The 18,264-nt window shown below is 36.8% G+C and overlaps 1 protein-coding gene across 6 annotated transcripts in view; it reads left to right on the plus strand.

Annotated features, from left to right (window-relative positions):
• Positions 1 to 18,264, plus strand: part of HIPK3 (homeodomain interacting protein kinase 3) — a 92,243-nt gene that overhangs the window by 26,654 nt on the left and 47,325 nt on the right. For all 6 annotated transcript variants that reach the window (XM_077863527.1, XM_077863531.1, XM_077863528.1 and 3 more), the window contains exon 2: positions 4,507 to 5,605. In XM_077863527.1, the coding sequence (XP_077719653.1) occupies positions 4,507 to 5,605 (1,099 nt within the window). The remainder of the gene's footprint in view (positions 1 to 4,506; positions 5,606 to 18,264) is intronic.

Here is an 18,264-nt window from a genome sequence, read left to right on the forward strand (position 1 = left end):
AACTAGAAGGAGAAAATTGTATAAGGAGAAATGAAGGGCACCATTGCCTTTACTGATTTATTTGTGATGTCACAGTACACTTGAAAGAAGAACCCAATTGCATGTGGGCTTTATATAAGTTTGGCAGAATTATTCAGAATTTTCATATTGGGGGCAGCCTGGGTGGCTTAGCGGTTTAGTGCCTGCCTTCAGCCCAGGGCGTGATCTTGGAGACCTGGGATCCAGTCCCATGTTGGGCTCCCTGCATGGCGCCTGCTTCTCCTGCCTGTGTCTCTGCCTCTCTCTCTCTCCCTCTTTCTCTCTCTCTCTCTCTCTCTGTCTGTCTTGAATAAATAAATAAAATAAAAAAAAGAATTTTCATATTGGTTAATATATTGAATGTAAGATAGTAAAGTATTTCGGTTTTTGCTCCCTCCCTCCCTTTTAAGGAAGCCTGGAAAGGATAAAAGAAGGAAACAGTTCGTGGTGGTCAGACCCATGCTTGTGGGTGTCAGTATTGGTTACGTTGCTGTTTTGGTAATTGTAAAAGGACGTGAAGAATTTGGATTGAATTCAGATGGGTCTTAAAGTCTTTTAGGAGGTTGGAAAAAAAAAGGCCTATTAATCAAAGTTAAAGTACCTGAGATTATTAAGCTTAAGGAATGGAAGCCTAATAGTTGCTTTAACAGGAGTCTTCACAATCCTCTGAATGATATATTATAGGCAGGCAGCCCCAGCTTACAAAGGGGTAGTATTTCAAAACTTCATTTCTTAGTCAGTTGATAAGAACAAATGAAAAAGTCATGAATAATACAGCTATAGGGGTGTAATGTAGTTTGAATTGCAATGAAAAATAATGGGAAGTAATAGTATTTTACTGAGTCAATGTTTTGGACTCAATGGACTTAAGCAGCTCTTGTTCTTTGCTTACTGTACTCTATAAAATCCATCAACTCCAAGTAGAAGATACTCTTATCATGTCATGAGTTTATCTGATGGAGGGTTGAGAAAAGGGAAATACTTAATACGTGGATATGGCAGGTAGTCACCGTGGCTAAGTTAATTAGTAATTTAGAGTTCTTTCCTTGTGGTCTTTTATAACAGCTATCTCCAGCACCACCTCCATCCCTTTCTTATGTGCTATGTATGTTATGTGATTTTCCTATCTGTTTATTTTCTAAAGTCCCCTTTGAGATTGACCCCCACATGGCACAGTGGTTGGTAAGGGATAATTTTCTGAGCTTTCTTTAGGTGAGCTTGATTGGGACGTTTGGCTTGTTTGCCTTCTAGCTTGACATGTTGGGGGGAAAAAGTAAGAACAGCAGGATTCTGAAATTGTAGTAGTTTCTTAAATATCTCTAGGTCAGTTACCTGGATTTTAGCTGTTATCCATGTGACACTTTGATTTAAAATCACATGGATTGGCCAAAAGTTGTATGTGTTTTATTCCCTAAGACTTCATCCTGATTTTTTTTTAGACTCAAGGGCCCTGAATTAGTAGGACTTGAATTTGCTACAGTTTTTGTACAGACGATCACTTTTTTCTCAGATGTTAGTGTGAATCAAAATGGCCTTGACCACACCACAGACCTACTGAATCAGAATCTTTCTGGGTGGGATTTTAATTCCCCCCTCCTTTTTAAAAGAGATTTTATTATTTATTTGAGAGAGAGAATGCACAAGCAGGGGGAGCAGCAGGCAGGAAAGGAAGAACCAGGCTCCCTACTGAGCAGAGCCATATGCGGGTCTCAATCCCAGGACCTTGGGATCATGACCTGAGCCGAAGGCAGATGCCAAACCCACTGAATCACCCAGGTGCCCCTCTGGGTGGAATTTCAAATATATATTTACTTATTTATTTAACTTTTTATTAAGGAAAGATGTAAACATAATTCAAAAGTAGAATTCCTTTTTACTATCAAGATCCTATAATGAACAATTTATGGCTAATCTTATTTTATTCATATCTTCATTTTTTTCTTCTTTATTATTTTGAAGCAAATCCCAGATGTATTATTTCATTTCTTTTTTTTTTTTGTATTATTTCATTTCTAAATATGGAATGTACATATTTTAAGAAGTTTCTCAGATCATTCAAAAACTTATTTTGAACAGCAATACACATACATAGTAAAGTGGTGAAAAGGGTGTGCGGTGAAAAGTAAATCTTTGTCATCGCCCCCAGTATTCTTGTTACTTTTCTAAGAGACAAATCTACAGTTTCTTTATGTATGTATAGGTAATTCCATGTATATGCAATCATATATACATGCAATTCTTTTTTATTATTCATGATAATATCTATTGTAAAGTACACATTTTTCTGAATCTTGTTTTTTCATATAACAATATGGGAATCAATCCATAACAGGGTAAATTGTTTTCATTCTTTTTTTTTTTTTTAGGATTTATTTATTTATTTGAGAGAGAGGGAGAGAGTGAGTGCTGCACATGCATGCCAGTGGAGAGACAGGCAGTCAGAGGGAAAGATAATCTCAAGCAGACTCACTGCTGAGCAGAGAGCCCCCTGCAGGCTTTCGCTATCCTGAGATCATGACCTGAGCTGAGACCAAGAGTTGGTTGCTTAGCCAACTGAGCCACCCAGGTGCCCAATTGTCAGTTTTGTTAGACATTGCTGAATTGCTTTTCTACCATCTTTCTATGGTATGCATAGTTTTCCAGACTTACTGGTTCCATTTTAAAAATGCTTTTCACGTCTCTCCTATTTATGTTCAAGCTTTTCTTTAAATCTGAAAGTATATTTATTATAATAGCTGTTTTAGAAAGTTTCATCTCTGAGTTTCATCACCTGTCTATTTCTGTGGGTGTGGGTCACAGAAGTGGTTTGAAAGGGCAATGCTAAATTACTGAAGATAAGATTGGGGAGCCTCACAAACAGCATTAAATGAATTAGCAGATGGGTTCAATATGGTTAGAAGGAGTTTTCACCGTGGCTTTGCCTCATTAAAATAAAAGGAGATAAATTGGTGGAATATTGAAATCTCTTCTGATGCTAAATGAAATGGTTTAGAACTCCAGGATTTCAGTTTATGATTTTCTCTTACACCCTGAACATCTTATTAATTTGTCTAATAAAGTTTTATTACTCATTCTTACCAGAGGCAAGTCAGCTTAGGAATGTGGTAGGTAGTTAAGAAGGAATGTTTAGGGGGCACCTGGTTGGCTTCTTTGGTGTAGAGCATGTGATTCTTGATCTTAGGGTTGTAAGTTCCAGCCCTGTGTTGGGTATAGAGATTACTTAAAAATAAATAGTTTAAAAAATAAGCGTTTAGGAGGTTTAAGGAGGCATAAATTTATGCCTTTTATCTGACGGGCAATGTATTTTCCTGTTCCTTTACTATACTCTAGCTATGTGACCTTAACCAGTTACCTAGTTCCTCTGAGTTTTTCTTAATAGCCAATTGGGGAAATACTAGTATGACTAAATAAAATGTTACAAATAAAGCATTTATTAAAATGCTTGCATATTAAGGCCTTCAGTTGGTGAAGTTGGTGACTTATATAAAAGGTGATTTATGTAATCTGAAGAGAAACTAGAGTAATTGTCATTTTAAATATTGTGTATATTTCCTATTTTGGAGACAATCTCTTGTCTTTGAATAAAAGAATTTATGTTTGATTCATTAAAACAGAGACTTCCCAGATTTTTAAATTGTAGAGCTTGGAAATATTTTTAAATTAATTTGACCAACTCACATTTATTGAACAGACTCTATATCCTGGGCACTTTGCTTTGGATCTAGTGTGAAAGACTGATGGATACACTGACAGCTACAATGTAATGTAATATCATGTCATGAATGCTGATTAGAAGAACATAGAAGCTTTTATAAGAGCCCTGAATGCCCAAGTTGGGCCGTGAGAGTGAGTGGCAAGTGTGTGTCCCTAGAAAATCATCAGCAAGAAGGTATTGCAGCACTTTGATTTGAATGTAAAGAAGTCTACTTAAATGTACAAGGATGGTTGTGGAAAAAGACATTAAGTAAAGAGAACACCATACAAACCTTTATCTGGCTTATTTACTTATTTTTACAATTGATCATTTTTCCTGAGGCAGTTCTTGAGCTTTAGATTTAAGGAATGTGACATATTAATGTAAGTTATTTTGTAGTCATTGGTTCATAAATGATAATTTGGTGATAGAATGCTTTACCTTTGCCAGATGTGTATAGTTTAGGGATCTGTGCTTTTCCTTTTGGAGGAAAAATGGTTCATATAGTTTCTAGGGCATATCTTGACGATTGCAGTTGCTTGGTAAATATTTTTTGATTAAATGAATGCACTCAACGCTTTATTCCCAGCCTTTTATGCAATACCTAAAATAGCTAAAGCACTAATAAGCTAAAATAAAGATACTGAAATGTTATCTTCTCCAAGGGAAAAAAATTCTTAATTATTTTTAAAAATTATGGACTCTACCCTTGAAAGTTTTCTTCATGAGATTTAAAATTAAGAACAATTTTTTTTTGTAGTTAACATGTCCTTTTTCTTTTTTCTCCCCCTCAGGTATGGCCTCACAAGTCTTGGTCTACCCACCGTATGTTTATCAAACTCAGTCAAGTGCCTTTTGTAGTGTGAAGAAACTCAAAATAGAGCCAAGCAGTTGTGTATTCCAGGAAAGAAACTATCCACGGACCTATGTGAATGGTAAAAACGTTGGAAATTCTCATCCTCCCACGAAGGGTAGTGTTTTTCAGACAAAGATACCATTTAACAGACCTCGAGGACACAACTTTTCGTTGCAGACAAGTGCTGTTGTTTTAAAAAACACTGCGGGTGCTACAAAGGTGATAGCAGCTCAGGCGCAACAAGCTCAAGTGGAGGCACCTCAGATTGGGGCGTGGCGACACAGATTACATTTCCTAGAAGGCCCCCAGCGATGTGGATTGAAGCGCAAGAGTGAGGAGTTGGATAATCATAGCAGCGCAATGCAGATTGTTGATGAATTGTCCATACTTCCTGCAATGTTGCAAACCAACATGGGAAATCCAGTGACAGTTGTGACAACTACCACAGGAACAAAACAGAATTGTACCACTGGAGAAGGTGACTATCAGTTAGTACAGCATGAAGTCTTATGCTCCATGAAAAACACTTATGAAGTCCTTGATTTTCTTGGTCGAGGCACTTTTGGCCAGGTAGTCAAATGCTGGAAAAGAGGGACAAATGAAATTGTAGCAATCAAAATTTTGAAGAATCACCCATCTTATGCACGTCAAGGTCAAATAGAAGTGAGCATATTAGCAAGGCTCAGTACTGAAAATGCTGATGAATATAACTTTGTACGAGCTTATGAATGCTTTCAGCACCGTAACCATACTTGTTTAGTCTTTGAGATGCTGGAACAAAACTTGTATGACTTTCTGAAGCAAAATAAATTTAGTCCCCTGCCACTAAAAGTAATTCGACCTATTCTTCAACAAGTGGCCACTGCACTGAAAAAATTGAAAAGTCTTGGTTTAATTCATGCTGACCTCAAACCAGAGAATATTATGTTGGTGGATCCTGTCCGGCAGCCATATAGGGTTAAGGTGATAGACTTTGGGTCGGCCAGTCATGTATCAAAGACTGTCTGTTCAACATATCTACAGTCTCGGTACTACAGGTAGGTGACATCTACTTTTTGGCTATTTAATAAATGTTGAATTTTGGCTAAAGGAAATAATTTGGTGTGTGTACATGGTGAAAAAGATGGCTTGGATAAATAAAGAAATCAAGACATGATTAGCTTAGGTTTGAGGTGTTAAAAGGTTTTTTTAAATTTTTTTTTTTTAATTTATTTATGATAGTCACAGAGAGAGGCAGAGACACAGGCAGAGGGAGAAGCAGGCTCCATGCACCGGGAGCCCGACATGGGATTCGATCCTGGGTCTCCAGGATCGCGCCCAGGGCCAAAGGCAGGCGCCAAACCGCTGCGCCACCCAGGGATCCCGGTTTTTTTAAATTTAAGCATAAAATCTGCCCAAACAGAATAGGAATCTCTACTGCACTTCCAAGCCAAAGACATTTGGTTGGTTATTTTTATTGTTAATGGAAGACCTGGAGGAATGATAGATTATTAGTGACGATCAAACAGAAGTTTTCAAATGTTGGGAAAGGATTTATAGTAATTTTTGTATTTATCTTTGGGCATTTCCGCACTTAACTAGTTTATTAAAGACAATCAGATGTAACTGAATACTTAGAAAGAAGAATTCAAAAAAGTTATTCTGATTAGCTATTTTAAGATTCAGACACACTTTCATGGCTGCCTTGAATGTTCAGGACACTTTTCCATAACCAATTTGATTATGCTCTTTCCATGTTATGGGTAATGCTGTTTGGTGTTGGTGCTGTGGGGAGAATTTAAAGAAAATAATTTCCATGTAAATACTGATAAAGTGCTATAGTGTCATGATTAATATAATGCTAGCTTGGAGTATAATAGGTAGTCTTAAGTGCTATGATTACAAGATTCAAAATATCTTCTTCAATAGGTAAAATGGATTTGGATTTGTAGTTTTATAATTTTGAGAAATTGCTTTCATTTCAGCTAGAATGAATTTGTGGTCTTGGTGTACTTTAGGGCTCCAACACAGTGGGCAAATACAGGAGCTGCCAACATTGGCCATCAATAATTTAGTGAATAGACAGATACATGCAGTTTATTGTTGGGAATTGTTAGAATATGAGGATTATAAATTTAGACCCAGCAAGGGGTAGTTATTTTCCAGTGTTTTTTGTTTTGTTTCATTTTTGTAAGATTTATTTACTTTTAGAGAAAGAGAGAACACATTCGTGAAAGTGAGCACTACTAAGGACAAGTGGGAGGAGGGCCAAAGGGAGAGGTTACAAGCAGATCTGTGCTGTGAGTCAGACTGGGGGCTCGATCCCACGATCCTGAGATCATGACCTGAGCCAAAATCAGAGTCAGATGCTTAACTGACTGAGCCACCCAGGTGACCCTATTTTATAATACTGTATCTACCTTTGTAATTTATCTCTCACCCTGATAAGTTTCTTGCAAATATGTGCCTTAGTATCCCGGACAAGATCTAGGAGAAATTAATTAGCTACCACAAAGATCAACTCCAAATATATGCCTTAGATTAGTAGGTCATTAGGAGTCCCACATTTAGGAATGCCTAGGTGGCTCAGCAGTTGAGCGTCTGCCTTCGGCTCAGGTCATGATCTCCGGGTCCAGGGATCAAGTCCTACATCAGGCTCCCTGCAGGGAGCCTGCTTCTCCCTCTGCCTATGTCTCTGCCCGCCTCTCTGTCTCTCTCATGAATAAATAAATAAAATATTAAAAAAGGAGTCTCACATTTATGTCAGTGATAATTTATTAAAATATGTATTAGAAATTAGGAATATAGCCTAATTTATTCTTTAATATATTCCAGATTGTAAGATTTTTAGTATCAGAGTGCTAGATACTATTCCTATTTAAATGGTTTAAAAGATATTATAATTGTGTCAGGTAGTAAGTCTTATTTAATAGATCACATAATTACATTTATTTGGTCCTGTATATTTCTGACAGATTTTCTTTTAATATAATGGAATACAGGATTAGCTTTTGTTCATTTTTTTTCCAGAAAAAATGGTTTTAAAATCTTAACAGAATGAGAAGAATAGTGGATTTTTCCTTCCCTTTGTGCTCTATGGATTCCGTCTTAAGAGCTTTTAGTTGTCAGCTAGCATATTACATAAACCCCCAGGCTCCAGCTGCTTGGGCTCTATATTTAGTTCACTTGTTAGTAAATGACTTCATTTTATTTGGGTCCTGCATTATACTGCATATCAGATTTAGCTCTGTGTGATACCTAGACTCCTTTTCTTTATTTGAAATCTTCTGGATTACAGTTAAAAACAAAACTTTTTTTTATTACTTGAACATTTATTAAACATTTATTAAATGCTTCAAGAAAGTAAAGGAAATCCTTTAAAAAGCAATCTGAAATGCTAAATATTTTATAATGTTGATTTCTAGCATTAGGCCTTTGCACAAATATTAGCCTCTATTGGGAATGAAAAAAACCCTATGAATAATTGCTAAGTGTGATTAGTAAGTTTCTAATTTGTTTTTAAGTATAAATTTCAAGTAGATAATTTTCAGAAATTCAGATGGTGTATACTGTTGCTAAATTATAGGTTCTGTGTTTAGAGTAAAAAAAAATTAGGTTCTTATTTGTAAGCAAGGGCTCATGTTCGTAGCATTTTGGTTGATGTTGCTTGGGTAAAAACATTTATAAAAGGACTTTATGTTAATTAGATCCAAGTGTTAGAAAAATTAGTATTAAGGTACACTGGTGAAAATGTCTTATAGTCCTTAGTATCCATGTAGTTTTGCATGAAAATAACAGGTAACCTTTAATCTTTTTCAATATTTGTTCACCAGTTTTGGCTTAGTTTTTGACTAAGATTACTTAAAATTTGGTTAGACAGTAAGCAAAATTGTCTTATATTTGATTTTTACCTCTTTGTTAAAAATATGTTGTATTTTAAAAAACGAAAGCAGGAAGTGGAAACTTACCAAATTAAATATTTTTGAGCTAATCACAGTATGAACACACCCAAGTTCCAAGGTAAACGATTTGTGTTTAAACACAGGTTCATGTGTTACTCTATTTCTTTGAACTGTGCAACACAGAAATGTAGTAGGGATATCTTAAAATAGACTGGGGACAGTGGCCAGAAATTGTTGACTACTATAGATGGTGAGGCTGTCTACCTCTTGCAGTGATATAAGCCAGAAGTACATGCTAAGGGCATTGATTTGCTCAAGGTCAGCATGTTCTAAATTCAGCTGCGTGAGTATGGTTTCTGTCAAGAACACACAGAGCTCTTGAATGCATAAAAGGTTTTAGCAGCAGAAGGTGCTGTGTTTATGAGGTGTGGTGGCAACATTCAGGTCATGAATATCTTTTTCTTTTAAATGTAGAATTCTAGCCTGTGGTTTGAGTCATTTCAGAACATAGAGACAGGAAAGTAGACTGTAAAGTAACCTGGAAAGCAGTTGTATTTATTATTAGTTTACTGATTAACGTTGTATTAATTGTTGAGGTAAAAAATGTTTTCTGTTTTGCCTGTAAGAGTTAACAGAATGGTGTGTAATAACCAATTAACTCAGGTTTGCCAGGTTTTGTTTAGGGTATTCCCATCCCCTTATGCCTTTTTAGACCAAGAGTATCGAAGACAAAGTTCCTGTAACAAAGTTAGGATCTGTAGAATGACCCACACAATAATAATTAATACTTTATACAGAGTACTCTATAATAACAGAAGACTGTGTATGTATATTACATTTTTTTCAAGTGCTTTTATGTAATTTCCTAGTTTATTTCTGTCTATCTGTATGAATTAGGTAAGACAATTGGTAGAATTCCTATTGAATAAGTAGAAAACTGAGGCTTATAGAAGTCAAACAGGTCCAAATTCACACTACAAGTTTAACTGAGTTTTTGTTGTACTTCTTGTGTCCTGGCACTGTGTTAGGGATGCAGAAGTGATTAAAATGTGTTTCATCACTTAATGGAGGAGAAAAATAATTTGTATCAAGAAGTCTTAGTGTACAGGTGTGTGCAGGATGCTGTGGGAACACAGAGGAGAGCACTAAGCCTCATTGGAGGGCTCAAAGAAGGGTTCTGTTGAGAAATGAGCCTTGAATGAGCCTTAAGAGTAGAGGAGGATTTAGGATTGATGAGTATTAAAGTGTTCTCTCAACCACCATTACCTGAAAAAGCACAGTATTGGCTGAAATTACTGATAATATCTTCTGTATATCATAAAATAGCTGTTTGTGTGTGTGTGTGTGTGTGGGAGAATCATTAGACAAAAGGTTGTCAACTGGGATTTAACAATTTCGTTAAGATTTTATTTATTTTAGAGAGTGCATACAAGTGGGAGAGGGGCATAGGGCGAGGGAAAGACTCTCAAGCAGATCCCCTGCTGAGGATAAAGCCTGCCATGGGGCTTGATCCCACCACCCCAAGATCATGACCTGAGCTGAAATCAAAGTCAGATGCTGACTGAACTACCCAGACACTCCCTGTTTTAACAGAAGTTTCCAAAGTCTAATGAAATGGTTTTCAGTGTCCTACATTGTGGCCACAGATATAGATTATTTTAAATCTATATGTATACATATATGTATAAATAATAATATATATATCAGACTTTTATTTTTTAAATTTAAAAAAAATATTTATTTATTCATGAGAGATACAGAGAGGGAGAGTGAGAGAGGCAGACACACAGGCAGAGTGAGAAACAGGTTCTGTGCAGGGAATTTGATGTGGGACTCAATCCCAGGACTCCAGCACCATGCCCTGAGCCAAAGGCAGACACTCAACCACTGAACCACCAAGGCATCCCCTATATCAGACTTTCAAATAAAAATTTGACAGGGCTCTTAAAGGTTTTTTTTGAACAACTTTATTGAGGTACAATTCACATACCATGAACTTTAGCCATCTGAAGTGTAGAACTCAATGTTTTTTAGTATATTCACGGTTGGGCATCATCACCTACAATGAATTTTAGAATATTTTCCTAACCCCTAGCAGGGAGTCCTTTCCTGTACCCGCTAGCCATCATGCCCCAGTCTCCCTATTCTCCAGGCCCTAGGCCACCAAAAAATCTGTATCTCTATAGATTTGTACATTCTGAGCATTTCATATAAATGAAGTCATACAATATGTGGTCCTTTTTGACTTTTTTTTTTTCATGTAGCATAATGTCTTCAAGGTTCCTCCATGCTGTGGCTACATAGTATTCCATTGTATAGATACACCATATTTTATGTAGCCATTCATCATTTGATGGAGACCTTTTAAAATTTGATCAGTGGAAAGACATATGAGTAGAAAACTGTAAAATGGTCTACAGTTAAGTCTTTCAAGATATTTATTGCATATCAAGTGTAAAGTATTATGCAGGGTGCTGGTTTATTCATTGAGGAGCAGAAATGTAGACCTTAACCATTATGGTGCTTTCATTCTAATGGGTAGACAATGAAAAAGGTAAAGTAGTACTCTCCAATGGAAAGAAACAGGGAAAGAGTATAACAGGATACTTACTATTTTTTGTTTTTTAACTTTTTGCTTTGAAATAATTTTAGACATAAAATTTGCAAAAATATTACAAAGAATTCCTACATACCTTTCACCAGGATTCTTCAAATGTTTCAATTTCAAACATTTTACCACCCTAGTTTTGTCATTCTTTCTCTGTGTGTGTACACACACACACACATTTTTTTCTTGCAGTATTTGAGGGTGAGTTTCAGTTCTAAGGCCCCTTTACCTCTAAATACATCTTTGTGTATTTCCTAAACAAAAGGCACATTTTACCAATTTCCTCACTAATGGCTTCTTTCCTGCCCAAAATTCAATCAAAGATCACACATTATATCATTTGCCATGTATGTCCCTTCAGTGTACTCTCATCTGGAATAGTTCCTTGGTTCTTTCTTTGTCTTTCTTAACCTGACACTTTTTTTTTTATAGTAGGCTCCATGCCCAGTGTGGAACCTAATGTGAGGCTTGAACTCATGACCCAAAAATCAAGACCTGAACTGAGATCAAGAGTCACTAACTGACTGAGGCATCCAGGCACCCCTACCCTGACACTTTTAGAGAGTACCGGATAGTTATTTTGTAGAATGCTTCTCAGTTTTGGGTTGTCTGATGTTTTCAGGTTATGCATTTTTAGAATAACTTCACAGAAGTGATTTTGTATCCTCACATATTGGGAGGCACATGATGTCATTTTTCCACGTTACTGATTAACTTTGATCACCTGGTTGAGGTGGTGACTGCCAGATTTTTCCACTGTAAGGTGTTTTTTTTTTCCCTTTGTTATTAGTAAGTATTTTGTGAAGAGGAACTTTGATATTAGTCTACTACTTTCTCATCTTATTTTCATGAACCAGTTTTAGCATCCCTTGGTGAATGTGGCCTTAAACAATTACAATTATGGGGTTATGAAATTTTCTAATTCTGTCATTCCTGTATAGGGAATTCTTTTATAAGGAAGAATTTTCTTTTATTTAGTTTTTTAGTTTCTGTATGGACTCATGGATTCATGTTTAATGGGTTATATATACTCTGTTACTTGTTCTTATTTGTTTTACTGAATGATTGTCCTAAACTGTCGAACAGGAACCACTTTGCCATGGCCCCATCTTCCCTTGAGTGCTTACTTTCTGGAACCATAAGGTGTTCCAGACTGACTTTGTACCCTCCTGCCTCATCCCTAATAGTGGCTATTTCTGTAAGGAGCTCTGGTTCCTTTTATTAGAGAATGATTTTTAGAAAACAAAATGAATGCTAGTACCAGATGTGCTCATTAGTACTAAGTGTTATAGCATTTACATCCTTTAAGTGGCAAAGCTGGAAAATGCATGCATGTGTGTGTGTGTGTGTTAGTGTAATTCTGTATCTGTTTATATATTAAAACCACAAATTCATACAGCTATGTCCAATTCTGACACCTCAGAGTTTATTCTGTCTTTGTTCCATTTGGATTATTTATAATCCCTTTTATGATACAAGGAAACTTGGCTCTCTTTATCCACCATACGTTACTTATTAGCTCAAATCTAGAATACATTTTAATGTAGTTTTAGCATTACTGCCCATGCCATTGCTAATTATAGCCAGAGTACAACATTTATTTACAGATCTCTTATTCTTTAGCCGTAGACTTGGAGCAGGTAGTCAAAATACCGCATTTTAAGTTCTTCTCCAAACCTTCACCTTCAAGTGTGATTGTATTGTTTATTTGAAATGTATCTAAGTTCATTTCTTTGTATATCACTTTGGGCCCATCCATGTCCTTGTTCGTTTGACTATTTGAAACATCAGTGTGGTTCTAAAAATTAGAACTATGCTAAAACCTTCAGAAGTGTCACACTCCCTCCTTACCATCTTTCCCACCTTATTCCTACTTAACCCCTTTTAATAACCATTATCATTAGTTTTGTTTTATTCTTCGTGTGTGTGTGTGTGTGTGTGTGTGTGTATGTATTTGTGTGTTTTGGGGGTATGTAAACAGATAAAAATTTCTTCAGTTTCCCTTCTTACAGGAGAGGTAACATGTTGTAGATACCTGTTTGCACTTGGCTGTTTTTCCTTAACAGTGTTTCTTGGAAATCACTTCATGTCAGTTCATAGAGATCTTTCTCATTCTATTTTATTGCTGAATAGTACTTCGTTATGTGGATTACCATTACCATGGATTACCATACCTCTGCCTGAATCAGAGGAAGTGTAATGTTAGCTGGGTTATTCAGCTGCTTTCCTAATTATTGAAGTAATGTCTCCCAATTACATTACAAGAATAGTTTTGTGCATATACATATTGGTAATTGTTCAAGTTGTATCTTCAAGGTAAATTTTCAGAAGTGGGATTATTTAGTCAGAAGGTAAATGCATATATAGTTTTGTTAAATATCTAAAATTTCTCTCAGAACTGTATCAGTTTGCATTCTTACCAACAGCATACAGTAGTGCCTGTTTCTCTATAGCCTTGCTAGCAGAATGTTATTCTTTAATAGTTTTGCCATTCAGATGGCATTTTGATTGGCAAAAATTATTGATTTACGTAGTTTTAATTTGCATGTCTCGTTATGAGTGAAGTTAAATATCTCATGTTTAAGGGTCATATTAAAATTGTACAAGTGGTGCCTGGGTGTCTCAGCTGGTTAAGCATCTGATTCTTCATTTCAACTCAGGTCATGATCTCAGGGTGGTAAGATTGAGCCCAGCTTTGGGCTCCCTGCTCAATGGGAAGTCTGCTTCTCTCCTTTCTCTCCTTCTGTCCCTCCCCCTGCTCGAATGCATGCTCTCTCTCTAAAATCTTTTTAAAAGAAATGTGGGTATGAGTGTGAATGCCTGTTCATATCTTTTGCCCATTTTTGTATTAAGAGATTGGTTCTTTGTCCATCAGTTTTTTTTTTTTTTTTTATTTTTATTTATTTATGATAGGCACACAGTGAGAGAGAGAGAGGCAGAGACACAGGCAGAGGGAGAAGCAGGCTCCATGCACCGGGAGCCCGATGTGGGATTCGATCCCGGGTCTCCAGGATCGCGCCCTGGGCCAAAGGCAGGCGCCAAACCGCTGCGCCACCCAGGGATCCCTGTCCATCAGTTTTATTTTATTTTATTTTATTTTATTTTTATTTTTTTTTTAAAGATTTTATTTATTTATTCATGATAGTCACAGAGAGAGAGAGAGGCAGAGAGACACAGGCAGAGGGAGAAGCAGGCTCCATGCACCGGGAGCCCGACGTGGGATTCGATCCCGGGTCTCCAGGATCGCGCCCTGGGCCAAAGGCAGGCGCTAAACCGCTGTGCCACCCAGGGATCCCTTATTTTTATTTTTTAAAGATTTTATTTTTTCATGGGACACACAGACACACACACACACACACACACAGAGAGAGAGAGGCAGAGACACAGGCGGAGGGAGAAGCAGGCTCCATGTATGAAGCCTGATGTGGGACTTGATCCCGGGTCTCCAGGATCACGCCCTGGGCTGAAGGTGGCGCTAAATTGCTGAGCCACCTGAGCTGCTCTATCCATTAGTTTTATATCTCTTATATATATGGGATGGTGATTTTTTTTTTTCATTCTGAATTTTTTTTTTTTTTTTTTTTGCCAGAGAGAGGTTGGCATGCAGGGAAGGAATGGGGAGAGGGAGAGCAAGAGAGAAAGAATCTTAAGCGGTCTCCATGCCTAGCAGAGGCATGCTGGGTTTGATCTTACCACCCTGAGATCATGATCTGAGCTGAAATCGGATGCTTAATCAACTAAACCACCCAGCGGCCTCCTGTGTGGAGGCCAGTTTTATGGCCAGTTTTATCAGTCTTCTCTTTCATTGTCTCTGGATTTTAATTCATAGTTAGAAAGCCTTTTCCCTTGCTGAGTTCAAAGAGAGATTCATCTATTCCATCTAGTCCTTAATGAATTACATTTTAAATATTTAGATCTGTATTTTAAGTTTATTCTTATAATTTGTGTGAGTTGTGGATGTAATGTTATTTTTCTTTTTTTTCAAATAGCTAATCAGTTGTGGGGACTTTAGATTGGGTAGACAGGGAAAAATGTCTAAGGACATGATACATTAAACTGGGGCCTGGAGACCACTAACCCGAGTGGGTAGAATGAGAGCCTTGGGCAAAGAAGGAGCTTATGTGAAGGCTCTGAGGTTGGAAAGAGTTTGGTAAGTAAAGAATCCGAAAGCCTGCCAGTGAGACTTAGGAATAGTGGAGTGGATAAAGTAGGGGTGTGATTTGAGGTTGGAGGGAGCTGCTATGGTTTATGTTTTAATCATTCTGGCTGCTATTTGTAGGGAGAAGAGGACCGGAATGAGTGTAGGAGTAGGCAAACCATTAGGAAAGACACATTAAGGTAACCCATACATAGAGAGGACGTGGTGGCAGTGGCAAGAAATGGATACATTGGTATTAGTGTGGTTATTTTGCTTTTTTACTAGGATGCTCCCTGCCCCCCATCCCAGGGGAAAAAGGCTTTGTTGTGGTTGATATTTGTTAACTTGTGTGTGAATTTAGACATGCACTTCACTTCTGTGGATATCTATATCTATATGTATTTAATACCAAGTGTTAAAACTTTTCATTAAAGCTAAACAGAAACAAAACCAAAGGAACCTGGAAAACTCGCCATTACTGATATTTTAGAAGTGACTGCCTGCCTGAATCAGAGGAAGTGGAATGTTAGGCTTTGAAATTTCTTTAGGCTAACTCACATTTTTGTTACTACAGTTGAATTATTTCAGGCTGGTTTGTTTTTTATAATTTTCCCAAGTCATGGTTAGTAATTCTCTCCTAAAAATGACTACTTTTTGTTACCATTTAAGATAAACTTTTTTTAAAAAAAGACTTTATTTATTTATTCCTGAGAGAGAGAAAAAGAAAGAGAGAGAGAGAGGCTGAGACACAGGCAGAGGGAGAAGCAAGCTCCATGCTGGGAGCCCGACGGCGGGACTTGATCCCGGGACTCCAGGATCACGCCCTGGGCCAAAGGCAGGTGCTAAGCCGCTGAGCCATCCAGGGATCCCTCATTGTAATTTCCTATAGATTATTCTGTGAAACTGTTAAATAGAATCTTCATATGTGAACTCCTTTAGATATTAATTGAAAAGATTAATTGTAAGACAGTAATGAGGCAATAGAGAAAATTTGGATGTCACATGATAACATGATATTAGGGATTTTTTTTTAATGTGTGGAAATAGCATTGTGGGGTTTTTTTTTTTTTAAAGGGAATGAGTGAGGGAGAAGAAGGGAGAGAATCACACCCTCAATTTGGAGCCTGATGTGGGGTCTGAGACCATGACCTGAGCCAAAATCAAGAGTCAGAAAGTTACATACTGAACCATCCAGGTGTCCCTCATTGTGGTTATTATTATTTTTAAGTTAGTTGTTGAAGTGTTTATAAGTGAAATTATGTATCTCCGATTTGCTTACTACCACCTAGTGGTAACCAGTAATAATAGTTTTATTTATTTATTTTTATTTTTTATTTTTTTAATTTTTATTTATTTATGATAGTCAGAGAGAGAGAGAGAGAGAGAGAGAGAGAGAGAGGCAGAGACATAGGCAGAGGGAGAAGCAGGCTCCATACACCGGGAGCCCGATGTGGGATTCGATCCCGGGTCTCCAGGATCGCATCCTGGGCCAAAGGCAGGCGCCAAACCGCTACGCCACCTAGGGATCCCTAATAATAGTTTTAGACAGTCTTTTGTTGATGAATTGGTAATTCTTGAAGCTGGGTGGTTGGTAAATGTGGTTCAACTGTGTGTATCTGATATTTTCTATAATAAAACTAAATAAATACAGTTAGTACTTTAATACTTAAAATGCAAAAAGAAGGGTGGGTAGAATGGATAAATACGTGAAGGAGATTAAGAATATATTTATTGTGATGAATGCAAACTTCCCCCCCCACCAACTAGATGCTAAAAACAGTTATTATTATAGTTCTTAATGTTTACAAACCTGAAAATCCAAGGAATATCCTGGTAGTTTCCTAAGAGTGTGCTTTTATCAAAAGCAGGAGCTTTTTGGTATATAAACTTTAAAGTGTAAGATTCAGAATGTTTGATTAAATAGAATTGAAATTGGATCTTTTAGTCTTTAATGTACTAAGCTTTCGTGTAGCCCTTTGATATTACTATATCTACTTGCAATTGGGCTAATTTCCTTTAGTTTCATGAATGAGTGATTTAAGTCACTCAAATACTTTTATTTATTTATTTTTATTTATTTTTTTTTCAAATACTTTTAGATCAAGGTGTCTAGCTAAAAGGCTTTCCAAATTTTAGTTAACCACTCTGTTTTTTACTTTTATTTTTATTTTAAAAAACTTGTATTTATTTATTTTAGAGAGAGAGGGAGAGTGGGGGTGGGTGGAGGGCAGAAGGAGAGAGAGGGAATCTCAAGAAGCATACTTCCCAGTGAGCGCAGAGCCTGCTGTGAGGCTTGATCCCAAGGCCCTGAGCTTATGACCTGGGCCATAATCAAGAGTCGAGATGCTCAACCGACTGAGCCACCTAGGTGTCCTGTTTTTTACTTAGTGTTAGGCAGTCTTTTATTTCTGATAGGTGAAAAATTGAAATCTTGATTATTGGGGATCCCTGGGTGGCGCAGCGGTTTAGCGCCTGCCTTTGGCCCAGCGCGATCCTGAAGACCTGGGATCGAGTCCCACGTCGGGCTCCCGGTGCATGGAACCTGCTTCTCCCTCTGCCTGTGTCTCTGCCTCTCTCTCTCTCTCTCTCTCTCTCTGTGACTGTCATAAAAAAAAAATAAAAATAAAAAAAAAGAAATCTTGATTATTAATAGGAATCAAGAAAAACATCCTTTTATACTTTGTTTTGAAATTGTTTTATCAAATAATTTTAGATGTATATGTTATATTACCACAATTTTAGATATGTTAATATTTAGAAAGGAATGTTAAGTGTCTTTCTAAAAATTGCTATATAATATTAGAGCATTTTATACTTTGTACCCCTTTCTTGACATATTTCATTCTGAAAACATCTGTCTATACTGCTCCCTATGTTAGAAAAACAAATTGGACTAATTTGTAAACTGTACTATCATCTTGAGCTAACAATTTAGTGGCCAAAATTATTTTTAGTAATAGAACTTTTTTCATTTTTTATTGTGAAAAAGCATAACAATATCATCGTAAACATTTTAAAGCATCAGTTCATTAGTATTAGGGATGTTCACATTGTTGTAAAAACAGATCT

The sequence above is a fragment of the Canis aureus genome, chromosome 21 (assembly GCF_053574225.1).
Source record: "Canis aureus isolate CA01 chromosome 21, VMU_Caureus_v.1.0, whole genome shotgun sequence".
NCBI classification, from domain to species: domain Eukaryota; kingdom Metazoa; phylum Chordata; class Mammalia; order Carnivora; family Canidae; genus Canis; species Canis aureus.